This window comes from Psilocybe cubensis, chromosome 3 (genome assembly GCF_017499595.1).
Source record: "Psilocybe cubensis strain MGC-MH-2018 chromosome 3, whole genome shotgun sequence".
Taxonomy (NCBI): Eukaryota; Fungi; Basidiomycota; class Agaricomycetes; order Agaricales; family Agrocybaceae; genus Psilocybe; species Psilocybe cubensis.
In genome coordinates this window covers 1,807,245-1,819,289 of record NC_063001.1, presented here as the reverse complement: position 1 = coordinate 1,819,289, position 12,045 = coordinate 1,807,245, and the positions used below count along the sequence as shown (strand labels likewise).

General features: G+C 44.9%; 5 protein-coding genes across 5 annotated transcripts; 2 read left to right on the top strand and 3 right to left on the bottom strand.

Annotated features, from left to right (window-relative positions):
* Positions 1-563: 563 nt before the first annotated feature.
* Positions 564-1,209, bottom strand: JR316_0003366 (Coiled-coil domain-containing protein 12; the record flags this gene model as incomplete). Its single annotated transcript, XM_047889139.1, has 4 exons — positions 564-679; positions 726-837; positions 896-1,061; positions 1,121-1,209. The coding sequence occupies 4 exons, from the start codon at positions 1,207-1,209 to the stop codon at positions 564-566; spliced, it is 483 nt and encodes a 160-aa protein (XP_047751513.1).
* A 354-nt stretch (positions 1,210-1,563) lies between these two features.
* On the top strand, positions 1,564-4,405 carry JR316_0003365 (Translation factor guf1 mitochondrial; the record flags this gene model as incomplete). The annotated part of the gene is made up of 18 exons (XM_047889138.1): positions 1,564-1,592; positions 1,642-1,667; positions 1,730-1,757; positions 1,804-1,955; positions 2,021-2,142; positions 2,189-2,254; positions 2,307-2,399; positions 2,457-2,656; positions 2,709-2,770; positions 2,826-2,969; positions 3,021-3,097; positions 3,158-3,223; positions 3,276-3,447; positions 3,497-3,622; positions 3,682-3,865; positions 3,922-3,961; positions 4,011-4,110; positions 4,161-4,405. The coding sequence occupies 18 exons, from the start codon at positions 1,564-1,566 to the stop codon at positions 4,403-4,405; spliced, it is 1,932 nt and encodes a 643-aa protein (XP_047751512.1).
* A 91-nt stretch (positions 4,406-4,496) lies between these two features.
* Positions 4,497-5,931, bottom strand: JR316_0003364 (putative translation initiation factor eIF-2B subunit beta; the record flags this gene model as incomplete). The annotated part of the gene is made up of 7 exons (XM_047889137.1): positions 4,497-4,539; positions 4,596-4,625; positions 4,677-5,072; positions 5,124-5,228; positions 5,279-5,600; positions 5,657-5,802; positions 5,861-5,931. The coding sequence occupies 7 exons, from the start codon at positions 5,929-5,931 to the stop codon at positions 4,497-4,499; spliced, it is 1,113 nt and encodes a 370-aa protein (XP_047751511.1).
* Positions 5,932-6,198: 267 nt separating this feature from the next.
* JR316_0003363 (bifunctional tryptophan synthase trp1) lies at positions 6,199-8,846 on the bottom strand (the record flags this gene model as incomplete). Its single annotated transcript, XM_047889136.1, has 11 exons — positions 6,199-6,318; positions 6,375-6,451; positions 6,505-6,765; positions 6,823-7,321; positions 7,374-7,416; positions 7,479-8,044; positions 8,100-8,196; positions 8,247-8,385; positions 8,436-8,529; positions 8,583-8,747; positions 8,805-8,846. 11 exons carry the CDS (start codon positions 8,844-8,846, stop codon positions 6,199-6,201), a joined length of 2,103 nt encoding a protein of 700 aa, XP_047751510.1.
* A 652-nt stretch (positions 8,847-9,498) lies between these two features.
* JR316_0003362 (L-asparaginase) lies at positions 9,499-12,022 on the top strand (the record flags this gene model as incomplete). The annotated part of the gene is made up of 11 exons (XM_047889135.1): positions 9,499-9,550; positions 9,620-10,038; positions 10,094-10,133; positions 10,182-10,315; positions 10,373-10,472; positions 10,524-10,634; positions 10,688-10,762; positions 10,826-10,843; positions 10,893-11,161; positions 11,233-11,796; positions 11,858-12,022. The coding sequence occupies 11 exons, from the start codon at positions 9,499-9,501 to the stop codon at positions 12,020-12,022; spliced, it is 1,947 nt and encodes a 648-aa protein (XP_047751509.1).
* Positions 12,023-12,045: the final 23 nt, after the last annotated feature.

Genomic DNA, 12,045 nt, shown 5'->3' with positions numbered 1-12,045 from the left:
CATAGTCTATCCCACGGATTATAACCCAAGACAGAGCATTGCATAAACTAGGCATCTGCAAGTTTGATCCACTGGCGTGTGAGCCCAAGAACTTAGTCTTCGCTCTTCTTCGAACATCACTTTTATCTAAGATCTCTGCGACAGCGTGGAAGGAGTACCACACTTGTCCTCGATGCATCGAGCAACTGCTCTCTTACGTTGTCCAATTGCATGTAGGAGTGAATCTGCGTGCAGGACCACAGCTGTTCACATCAGTATTGAATAATATCAGAGTGCGACTGAAGAGTAGACTAAAACATGCTGCAGATGGACCGAATGATACCGTCTTTACAGTATTATCGATTCCGAGACGAACTACCCACGTTTGCCTCAGAACGAAAGGTATCACGGTATACCCCATCTGGCAGGGACTTCTCTCAAGCAAAGCTGCAACCCAAAGGTTTAGAGCCGGAATTTAGCAGTCGTACGCGTATCGTGTTTCAACATGAAGAGCTAATGGGGAGATAAGCAGCCAGATTCGTAGGTGGTGAGACTACTAAACGCGCTCACTTGGTGTCCTGCATCTAGTCGTCCTCGTCATCTGATAGAGATTCTGAGGCATTCTGTCTTTCTTGAGCTTTCATGGCTCCAACCAAGTCATCAGAGTCACCCTTTTGAGCAGCTAGCCGCTGTCCTGTTTCTGAAGCTCGATTGTAAGTTCCAGAAACGCATCAAAAGTCACTGACGAATAAGGGTGTGTATTGCTTCTTGTGTTCGTCTTTCCAGCTTCGCCAGCTTTTTCTCTGTCTCACGCTTCAGATCCCAGTTCGGTCGTTTTGGAGCGATATTGAACACATCCTATTTGACTATTGTAAGCATTTGGTCAAAATCAAGGGAACAATTCATGTGGACGCACGAGTTCCTGAGCTCTTCGTTTCTCATCATCAGCAATAATCTGTTCTGCAAGACCTTTAACTTGGTGTTCGACAGTGTCTTCCATGATAATGTCTTCTCGGGTATGCTTCTTTAATGCCCGTGACTCGGGGTCAAAATTCCGGTTCTTTATGAGGGGCTCAACAGCTCTGGATTACGAACAGACCAAAATTTAGCAACAGTAACAAATCGAGGGCGATGAACTAACCCATTCTCATCTACTAGTTCTCCTGCCTTTCTTTTGCGCAACGCTATGAGACGCGCCTTTCGAGCCTCGGAAGCCTCTTGGAGGGACATGAAAGAGAGACGATGTTTATTAGGGTTTATGAATGAGAACAAGTTGTGCAGTTTGGCCGGATTCTCTTGGCGCTCTTGGCTGAACAATTAGCTGACTAAGCACTGATCGAAACTTTTGCTGCTCAATTTAGTCCTAACCGCTGCTCGTTCAACGTACGCCCGCATAGTCGCGCTCGACGCGCCAGTACATAATCTGGCACCTACCCATTATCTTTGCTGTACATGCAGTCCATATGGCAAAATGCATGCTTACGTGTGCTAGAGAGGTCTCTAACAAGACGTAATTTTTTCCCTCCTCATCGCTATTTCAGCGCCACGATACCATGCAATGCCCCAAAAGCTGTCGTTCCGACCATGGAGGACTATCCATGCGATGTAATACGGTAACTCATTTAACTTCGGAAACTTTCACCAACTAAATGCTAGACGTAGGAATTTTTCTATCATTGCCCACATTGGTACGGGAACTTCGAGACCTTAAAGGAATACCAAGGATGATACTCACTTGCTGGTCTGAAAGATCACGGCAAGTCGACTCTGGCAGATCGGTAAGCTTTATTGCTTTAATATGGGTAGCTTGCTCAATTTGAATAGATTACTAGAGGTGATCCCGTTGTTTCTGAAGAATGTGTCTATGACTAAAAAGGAGCAACAGTTGACAGGCACTATCAACAAAAAGGTCTCGGGTGGAAAGAATGAGCAAGTTCTTGACAAGCTCAAAGTTGAAAGGGAACGCGGCATCACAGGTTAAGAGATTTTATCCTCTAAAGCATTTCAATCTCCTCATTGAAATTTATCTATTCAGTGAAAGCTCAAACCGCCAGGTATGCTATTGCCAACTTTGTGCATCCAAATATTCGCGAATTAATGTTTATCAGTATGATTCACAAATTTAACGGCAAAGACTACTTGTTAAACCTGATTGATACGCCTGTGAGTGATCTGTGTCTCAATATACCATTTTCTTACAATGCAACAGGGTCATGTTGATTTCGCCTGGGAAGTATCTCGGTCACTTGCTGCATGCCAAGGGGCAGTTCTCCTTGTATGCAAGTCTATCTCTGCGAAACTTCAGCCTTGTGTTGACAAACAATTAGGTTGATGCTAGTCAAGGTGTCCAAGCCCAATCTATATCCGTATTCCATAACGCCAAAGAGCGAGGACTCAAAATTATACCCGTTTTGAACAAGGTAAGGCGGATTGCTCCGGATGTTCCAGTTTCGAATTTGACCGTCTTCTGTTGATAGATAGATTTACCTGCCTCACAGCCGGAACGAATCGCTGCGCAGATGCAGTCCACATTCGGCATAGATCCCTCAGAGATATTACATATCTCTGCAAAGACAGGGAAAGGTGTAGATGCGGTGCTTGCCGCAATAATAGACAGGATCCCTCCTCCAGTAGCAAGCGCGGATTCGCCGTTAAAAGCCTTTTTATTTGATTCTATGTGAGTCACTACTATTTTCTTTTCCTTGGCAATTAATCTAAACCTTTTCAAGGTACGATAAATATCGTGGTGTAATTTCGTTGGTCAGTGTACAAGGAGGTGTCCTACGTAAAGGTATAACAATCAAGCTCACATCGTTCTCATGGGACGGTGTTGAATAACCCTTTAGGCGACAAAATTGCTTCATGTTACACCAGAAAGAAATATGAGATCACAGAATTGGGTATAATGTATCCTGAAGAAATTCCAACCAAGAGTTTGAACCCCGGCCAAGTTGGCTACATCGCTTGCAATATGAAGCAATCTTCCGAAGGTGTGCTTGTAATTCGCTGAATGGTATTATAATATTCTGACCTCTTCAAAGCTCACATTGGGGATACAATACACCGGGTTGGTGAAACTGTTGAGCCTATGGCTGGTTTCCAACCGACGAAGGCCATGGTGAGTGTTTAGCCACAAGAATAACGCTACATTACGAGAATTGTCTAACCTAGCTTCAAGGTTTTTGCTGGTGTATACCCCATCGACAACAGTGATTTTCCCAAACTGGAGGAATCCATCAACAGGGTACAAAATACTCTGGGATCTGTTATATATATACTAATCTACGTTACTGAAGCTCACACTCACTGACAGAAGTGTCACTGTTCAGAGAGAATCTTCCTCGGCATTAGGTCAGGGTTGTCGGTTGGGTTTTCTTGGCACATTGCACATGGATGTTTTCCGTCAACGACTCGAAGACGAATACGATGCTAATGTGATCATTACGGCCCCGACTGTGCCCTACAAACGTATGTTATGTTCTATGGCAATTTTGTGGATATTAACCGGTCAATTTAGTCATTTACAAAGATAAAGAAGTTCTTATCAGCAACCCAACAGACTTCCCGGATGTCGGTGACATGGGCGTACGTGTCAAAGAGGTACAGGAACCTGTAGTGAAAGCGTCAATCATTGTGCCCGAAGGTTCGTTCCTGTCATGCAGTGTCCGCGGTTCAAGTTTCTACATTAAACTTTCTCCTCAGAATATTTCGGGGACATGATGGAGCTGTGCTATTCTCATCGTGGGGAAGACTTGGAACATCGATACCTCGACTCCGGGACTACATCTGCAAGGATTATGTTAAATTGCATACTTCCGCTAAGTGAGATCGTTACTGACTTTTTCGACCAATTGAAAAGTCGAAGCTCTGGCTTTGCCAGCTTTGAGTAAGTAGTCTAACTGCCCGTAATGTGTGCCGCTATGGATTTATCATCGGCGATAGCTATGAAGACGCTGGTTATAGAAGTAGTGATCTTGCTAAGGTATTATTAAATTTCTACGAATTCGATGCAACTCGCTGACTGGTAGTAGATGGTATTTCTGCTCAACGGCAAGCCTGTGGATGCTCTTGCTTTAATTGTCCATCGCTCCGCCCAAGATGCTATTGGTCGACAATGGGTTAAGAAGCTTCGTATGTCATTTCGTTTGCAACTCCCATATTCACCGCTAACACTCGTGTAGATAAAGTTATCCCAAAACAGTTATTCGAGGTGCCTATTCAAGCCGCTGTAGGCAAGAAAGTCATTGCCCGAGAAACTTTGAAAGCCATGCGAGCAGACGTTACTGCTGGACTTTACGGGGGTCACTATGAACGTAAAATGAAGCACTTAGAAAACCAGAAGGAAGGGAAGCGAAAAATGAAGAAGATGGGTACAGTTGATCTTCCTCAAGAGGCATTTTTTGAGATCCTCAGCAATAAAAAGTAACGCTGAGTGTAGGCCAGATTATATTAGTCAATGAATATCGATCTGTGTCAGCTTTTGCCTTCCGTAGGCTATTTTACAGTGTTTTTCTATTTCAAAGTTCGTTATCTTCATCATCATATGTTTCCTTTAACAACCTAGGAGAAAGTCAAAAATTAATTCGAGAAGACGCGTCGATTATCAGGATGTATACCTGTATATTGATGATGGAGGATGGTCGCCGCTAACATAGAATGTTAGAGACGGCATGAAACCAAAGAAAAGTAAAGCTTACTCATTAGTAATATACGCATCGATCAACTCTGGTTGCACGTAATCGTAATATGGGTTTACAACGTCGACTTTATCGACTAAGTCTCCGTTCTCGAAGCCAAGGACATCACTGGGATTGCCAAAATCCAAGGCGCCATATTCATGGTAGAGGTTCCACAGTGGTGTTAATTTGAATTGACCGGCGCACACGACAACCGGAGTGCTGTGTGCTCGAGCTGCAGTGGCCGCCATTAGCGACCCACTGACAGCAAACATCCCTCCATTTGCAAGAATAACATGGGCACCCAGTATGACCTTGTTTACGCGCGACATAAGTGCAAATATGGAGGAATCAGGAACAAGAAATGTAGATATTCCAGAAGAGGACAAAGACTTCGCCATCTCACGTCCGTTATATCTGTGATAATGTATGATTTTATGCTCTTCGAAATGCTGGGAACCCACTCACGATGGTGCGGTTTCTGCAACAATCACCGAGTAATTACGGACATGAGCTGCTGCCTTCAAGAACTGCTCGACTGTTTTTGACATTCCAAGCGTCAGGATGATTTCACTGAAAACAACATGAGACAGTGATTCTGGCATATCGGTGAGGAGGCGTACTCGGAATGTATGTGGTCCTTTGCATTTCTCGACACATTATCGTACACCGTTTCCAACTCGTCAAGTACATCTTGTATGGCCTCCATAAGCACGGGTTTCAAACCTCTGGCGAACGAATCTGGATCGTCCGGATCGTTCTCTTTGAGCGTTCCTTTGACTTCCGATTTCTGCACTGCAACTTGTTTCCGTGGCTGGCCTTGCAGCACGAACTTTGAAATTGAGAACGAAGCGGGTTTAGATACTTCAACGCCTCGGGTAGCAGCATGAAACTCTTCTCGTATATGATGTAAAACTTTTCGTACAGTGTTCCCGACCGAGTGCTCTTCAGCATCATCAACCATGGATTCATAGATTTGGATAGTGGAACACAAGGCATACCCTTCGGCTGTGCATCCACCAATCTACGCCCAACATCTCGGATAATCGCCACTAACTGTTCCAGGTTGGAAAATCTCGCCTTTGCAATGACTTGACGCAATACAAGTAAAGTTTCCAGTGCAGTAGCCCTTGAGCCAACGATCTGCCTAATGATTGAGGCTATTGAGGGCAAAGATCGCTGTTCCAAGCACAAAGAGTACTGACCGCCGTCTCAACTTAGACGCAAGGATTTCTACGGATCGATTGGCCGCTGCATTGCGAGGTTCTGACACCATCTTTTACGGTCTCGATACAGCTGTTCAAAGCTACCAATGGTTGTGGTAGATGCGAGAATGATTGCTTTGTCCGAGTCATAAATTGTTGTTGTTTCGATCATATTGATCTCAAATCCGATTTGGGTAATCAGTCAGGGTCCTCAATCGCCTAAGCCTACAGCTATTATCTACTAGCAACGCGAATGATCCATTTGCTAGGAATGAATATATTTTGATGTGCTATACATTTACGATCTCTATATATGCTTGTTGATCAATATATCGCCTTTAGAATTTTGTTGTGTGTCCAACGGCATGGGAAGAAACATGCCAGTCTAGAATATCCGCCCACTTGGGAAGAAGTTGAGAAATTTGCTCAACGTCTTTATCACCTCGGCCAGACAAACACTGACAAAATATTTAAATAAAACGGTCCCCGAAACTTGAAATAGACGAGAACATACCACAACAAGATCCTGGTCCTTCGACATGGTGCGGGCAATCCTGACGGCCTCCCAGATCGCATGGGAAGATTCAAGGGCTACAATTACTAGTCAGACCATTGCTTACACAATAAGGACTCTTCTTCATTACCAGGAATAATTCCCTCCCTTTGTGTTAGCATACGGAAACCGCGAAGTGCTTCTTCGTCTGTGGCGACAACATATTCTGCTCTTTTAGAGTCCTTTAGCCAAGCATGTTCTGGTCCAACGCCGGGATAATCCAATCCAGCGCTGATTGAGTGCGTCTCGATGATTTGACCGGCCTTGTCTTGTAGAATATATGTTCTAACACCGTGAAGTACTCCCGGTTGCCCCATCGAAAGTGTGGCGCTATGTCGGTCTCCGTCAATACCTGCATCAAACTTGATCAGAGGGATGTCCACAAACAATTAACGTAATCCAAACCAACCTTCTCCTCCTGCTTCCACCCCAACTAGACGTACACTCTTGTCGCCAATAAAATCATAGAACGTACCGATAGCATTGCTTCCTCCACCAACACAAGCGACGACGACATCAGGAAGTTTGCCGCGGGCGGCCAACATCTGAGCCTTGATCTCTTGACCAATGACCTTTTGGAAATCTCGGACAATGGTGGGGAAGGGATGAGGTCCAATTACAGAGCCAACCAAATAATGCGTCGTAGAAAGGTTTGTCACCCAGTCACGGAAGGCCTCGTTTACAGCGTCCTTCAATGTGCATGATCCTGAAGTAACAGGAACAACTTTTGCTCCTAGCATCTCAATCCTGAATACATTTAGAGCTTGCCGTCGCACATCTTCTGCGCCCATGTAGATAACACATTCCATTCCAAACTTAGCGCAAACAGTCGCTGTTGCAACACCATGCTGGCCGGCACCTGTTTCTGCGATAATTCTGGTCTTTCCGATTCTCCGGGCAAGCAGAATCTTTATAAAATGGGTTATTAACAATTAGTTGGCCAAATAAAGATGCTCGCACTTGTCCCAAAGCGTTATTGATTTTGTGGGAACCTGTGTGGTTCCTATACAGATTGCAAAGTCAATGAAGCCGCATATGGCACATTAAAACGAGTGAGTAACGTACAAATCTTCACGTTTCAACCAAATATTTGCACCCCCAGCATCCTTGGTGAGATTTTCGGCGAGGTATATTTGTGAAGGACGATTTGCATATCCGGCATGCGATTGTAGTTCCTTCTGGAATTCAGGATCAGCCATGGCAGATTTGTGAGCTTCTTCTAGTTCAACCAGACAATCGACAAGAGCTTCGGGAACGTATTGTCCTCCGAATTCTCCGAAACGTGCGGGGAGAACAGAAGGAACAACAACAGGAATTGATTCGGAGCTGGCGGCACGGGCAGTTGGTGGAGATTTGACGCGATTTGTTTCTCCCTTTTGGCTCATCTCACGGCAGTATGCCTCAACATTTTTGGGTGCTTCCCCTTGCGGTGACTCTTTAATAACGTTAACGAGTTTGGTGCCAATAACGACACCATCAGCTCCGGAATCGGCGACGTAGTTGAAGTGAGCCCGAGTGGCGACTCCAAATCCGACTGCTAAAGGAACTTCAGCGTACTCGCGAATACGATCGATGATGGTAGGAAGGGCGTTATTCATGGCAACCTTCTCTGAGGATCCGGTGGTTCCCATCTAAGGTGATGATTGGTATCTTTGGAAGCCGAATCAAATATACAAAATGGCTCACTTTAGACACGACATAGATGAACGTGTCTGCAATTGTTGAGAGGAACTTTATACGCGACAGAGTCGTTGAGGGTGCAATTAGAGGAACATATGAGAGGCTTTATGATTTGTTGAATTACTGCGCATACGAAATAAAAAATGTACTTACTTGGATTTGATACATTTCTCTCGAAAAGCGACAGCCTCCTCGGGTGGAAGGTCGACCATAATAAACCCATTGGCTCCAGCTTCAGCCGCATCTTGAATAGATCTGTCTTCTCCGTAAGCCAATATGGGGTTATAATATCCTGCCAGATTGTGTCAAACAGTGCTGATATCACCAGTTTTATTATAATACCCATCAGAAGAACGGGTGCCTTGAGCCCTTGTTTGCGGGCTTCCCGAAGTTGTCCGAGAACAGTGGTATAATCTACCTGGTTTGCAACGGCGATCTACGAACGATTGTCAAAAAACTAGGAGCTCGCATGCTTAGATCAAAACACACTGTGTTCGTTTCCTGGATGACAGGACCATCTGCAATTGGGTCTGAAAATGGCATACCAAGCTCGATGATATCAGCACCACCGGCCTCCATGGCCAGCAAGATGGGAACAGTATCTTCGGGACGAGGATATCCTGCAGTAACAAAGGTCACCAACGCAGGAATGCCCTAGAAAATTGTTAATTCATGGGGACCAGCAATAGATAAAATAACGATACCACATACCTCCGCCTTTTTGTTCTCAAAAACCTTTTTGATAGCCTCCATAAGTGTATGTGAGGGGTGTAGGGGATAATGAAAGAGGAGATGACTCGAAGACGACATTTTAAGCAATTCCAATTTATTAGATCTAAGCGAGCATGTGACTCATAATCGGATGCATCGGACATTCGCAGTCATTGACAGGAGCTATCGAGGCGCCGCCACCGTACTTGTCTCGATTTCCTGTCTATCCACGTAATTTCTTCATCAAAGATTGCCGTTGGCAATCGGGCCTTGCTGACCACCTGCGGCGCCATCTTTATGACTCCAGTACTGCCGAATGTCAAATAAACAGATTTTCTTCTTCTAAGACCGATTTTCTTAAGATGTAGCTTTTTACTAATTAAAAAGTGATGCCAAATGCTTCAGAGTAAGAGTACTACTACATCCTGTACGGACTTTAAATTGGACTTTGGCACTGCCTGGCAAGTAAGTCTATGCCTATCTTACACGCTTACAGTGCGTTACACATTGGTTAAAAATTCTATGTTATTAAAGCCCCAGCAAGATAACGGAGACTGGCCACCAGAGTCCTCCTTGGGCGTGAGAATTATCCAAACGCGGATATGTTTCTGAATCGAATAGTACAAATCGAACGTTTCCTCTTTCACAGTAAGAGCCTTACTTAACAGCAAGGCCATTGAATTCGGCTGCAAACATGGAGATGTCGCACTCTTCTGATGAAGCTTGTGTTTTGGTCATATACACAGGTATGTGTGCGCCTCGCTTCATTGGTGTTCAATATGTACCCATATCAAGTGTGCTAAAAATGTGATTAGGTGGAACGATCGGAATGCTTGTTGGCCAACAAGGATACGTGCCAGAGCCGTACTTCCTAACCGAAACTTTACGTAGCCAGACGAGGTTCCATGATCCCTTGCAAGATTCCTTGTTTTCAAATGCCTCGTCTGTGCAAGGATTCAGGGAATGGAGCGGACGATCCAGCCCACAACCTACTGTAGAGCACACTCGCTCTGAAGACCCGCTCGCAAGAACGTTATTGGTACGATCATCACGTCCTATTGGTTATCCAAATTCACTCGACCGCAATCTAAACAATATGTTCTTCAAAAATCAACCGAGATGCGTGCAAGTCTCTGACAACATTTATGAGGCACACCTTCCCACTCTTGTCACTCCAAAAAGTAAGGCTCCAGGAGGAAATTTAAGCAAATCAATCAGATACGCGATATTAGAAGTGTGTTCCTACTACTGCTTAGATTCTTCGTAACATTCATCGGCAAAGACTACAGTGGAATCCCTTACTTGATAGTAGCAATATGGATATTCAAGGTAACTGCTGATTTACAAGACATTTTCTCCATACTCATTTTTTTAAAGACTGGATACGTATTGCAACCGAGATAGAGCTAAACTATTCTTTCGATGCATTTGTCGTGCTCCATGGAACAGATACTATGGCTTATACCTCGAGCGCGCTGAGTTTTCTTCTAGAGGATCTAGGAAAAACAGTGGTGCGTATGACTTCTGAGTTATAGTCGATGGTTTATTGATGGCCTTCGCCTGCTAAGATTTTGACTGGTGCTCAAATACCTTTATCCCAACTACGTAACGATGCTGTAGACAATGTCATGGGCGCTCTAACAATTGCTGGACACTATATAATCCCAGGTACTTGCGTCATATAGATCATATTCGGCCACTTCTCATAGAAGATGGCAGAATGTTGTCTATATTTCAATCATACCCTGTTTAGAGGCAATCGAGTGACGAAGATGTCGTCGTATGACTTTGGTGCATTCAGCAGCCCTAATTTTCCGCCTATTGTAAACGGTAATGTGTAATCTTCCCCTTTCTTCTTTCCCAATGTTGACGAGTGGCCGTAGTCGGTATCGAAATTGTCGTCAATTGGGCAGATGTCATACGACAAACTAGTTTACGGAAATTTCGTGCCCATAAAAGTAAGTTCTCTGGTGACTTCACAGGGAACTTGATTCGAGTCATGCCTTTGTCTTTCTGTACAGAAATGAGTCCCCATGTCGGTATGTGGGTTTAATACTTGAGGTACAGTTTTTTGAACTCTCCTTTTAGCTACTCTTCGCCTATTCCCCGGGATTTCGGGTCAAACCATAAGAGCCTTTTGTATGTCACCCATTCAGGGAGTAGTCCTAGAGACTTTCGGTGCTGGGAATGCTCCCCAAAGAGCCGATGTAATGGAAGCACTCAAAGAGGCGTGTGATCGAGGTGTTGTCATCGTCGCAATTTCTCAATGCGCCAAAGGCTCTGTATCCGACGCGTACGAGACGGGAAGGTCTCTCTTGGAAGTTGGTGTCGTACCTGGGAGTGATATGACACCAGAGGTGCGTATTTCTTTCTACTTAAAAGAGCTTCCCATGATGTTCATCCCCTTGTTTCAACTTTATGCATCCAGTGTGCATTAACCAAATTAAGTTATCTCCTTTCGAAAACAGAACTTTCATCTAAGGAGGTTCGTAACCTGATTGGGGAACCTCTTCGTGGAGAGCTAACTCTCGCGTCTGGCGGGATCGGCCAACAACCCATTATTGAGCAAAATGCGGAAAATATCCAACAACTCTTATCCCAATTTGTCCGTCTCACACGTCCGCCTACAGTAATACCTGCTATCCGTGTGAGCGGCCCAGAGGCATCTTCAAGCACTATTCAGGATGTGGCTGCACCGTGGTCGTGGACAGCTGCTGAGGCTGCAATAACGGAGGCCGTTTTGTTTCCTTTCCTCATTCATTTGGCAGCAGCCAGAGATGACATTGAAAGCCTCGAGTTCTGTTTAGTTAACAGCAATTTCATAAAAGATCAGATACCAGGAGGTATTGTCAACTGCCTAGAAACTGGCTCCGGGAGATCCCCACTGCATGTGGCTTCGTTGAACGGGAGCTCCAAGTCTGTTGAACTATTGCTTCGTTCAGGTGCCCTTGTACACCTCAGAGACACTCTCGGCCACACAGCTCTATATTTGGTCAGTTCTTCCCTTTGGTACCTGGTCTTTTTAGACATGCGACCTGACACCGTTATATCAGGCCGCTAGGCAGGGCCACGAAGATGTAGTGGATCTGCTGGTGCAGGCTGGTGCCACGTTGGCTGGCACTGATTCGCACTTCGCTTCTTATGTTGTCAAAGACGCAATCAAGCCAAAGGATGCAGCTTCGTTGCGCATTTGGGTGAAAGCTGGATTGCATGTCTGATTTGTTTAACACATGGATGCAAC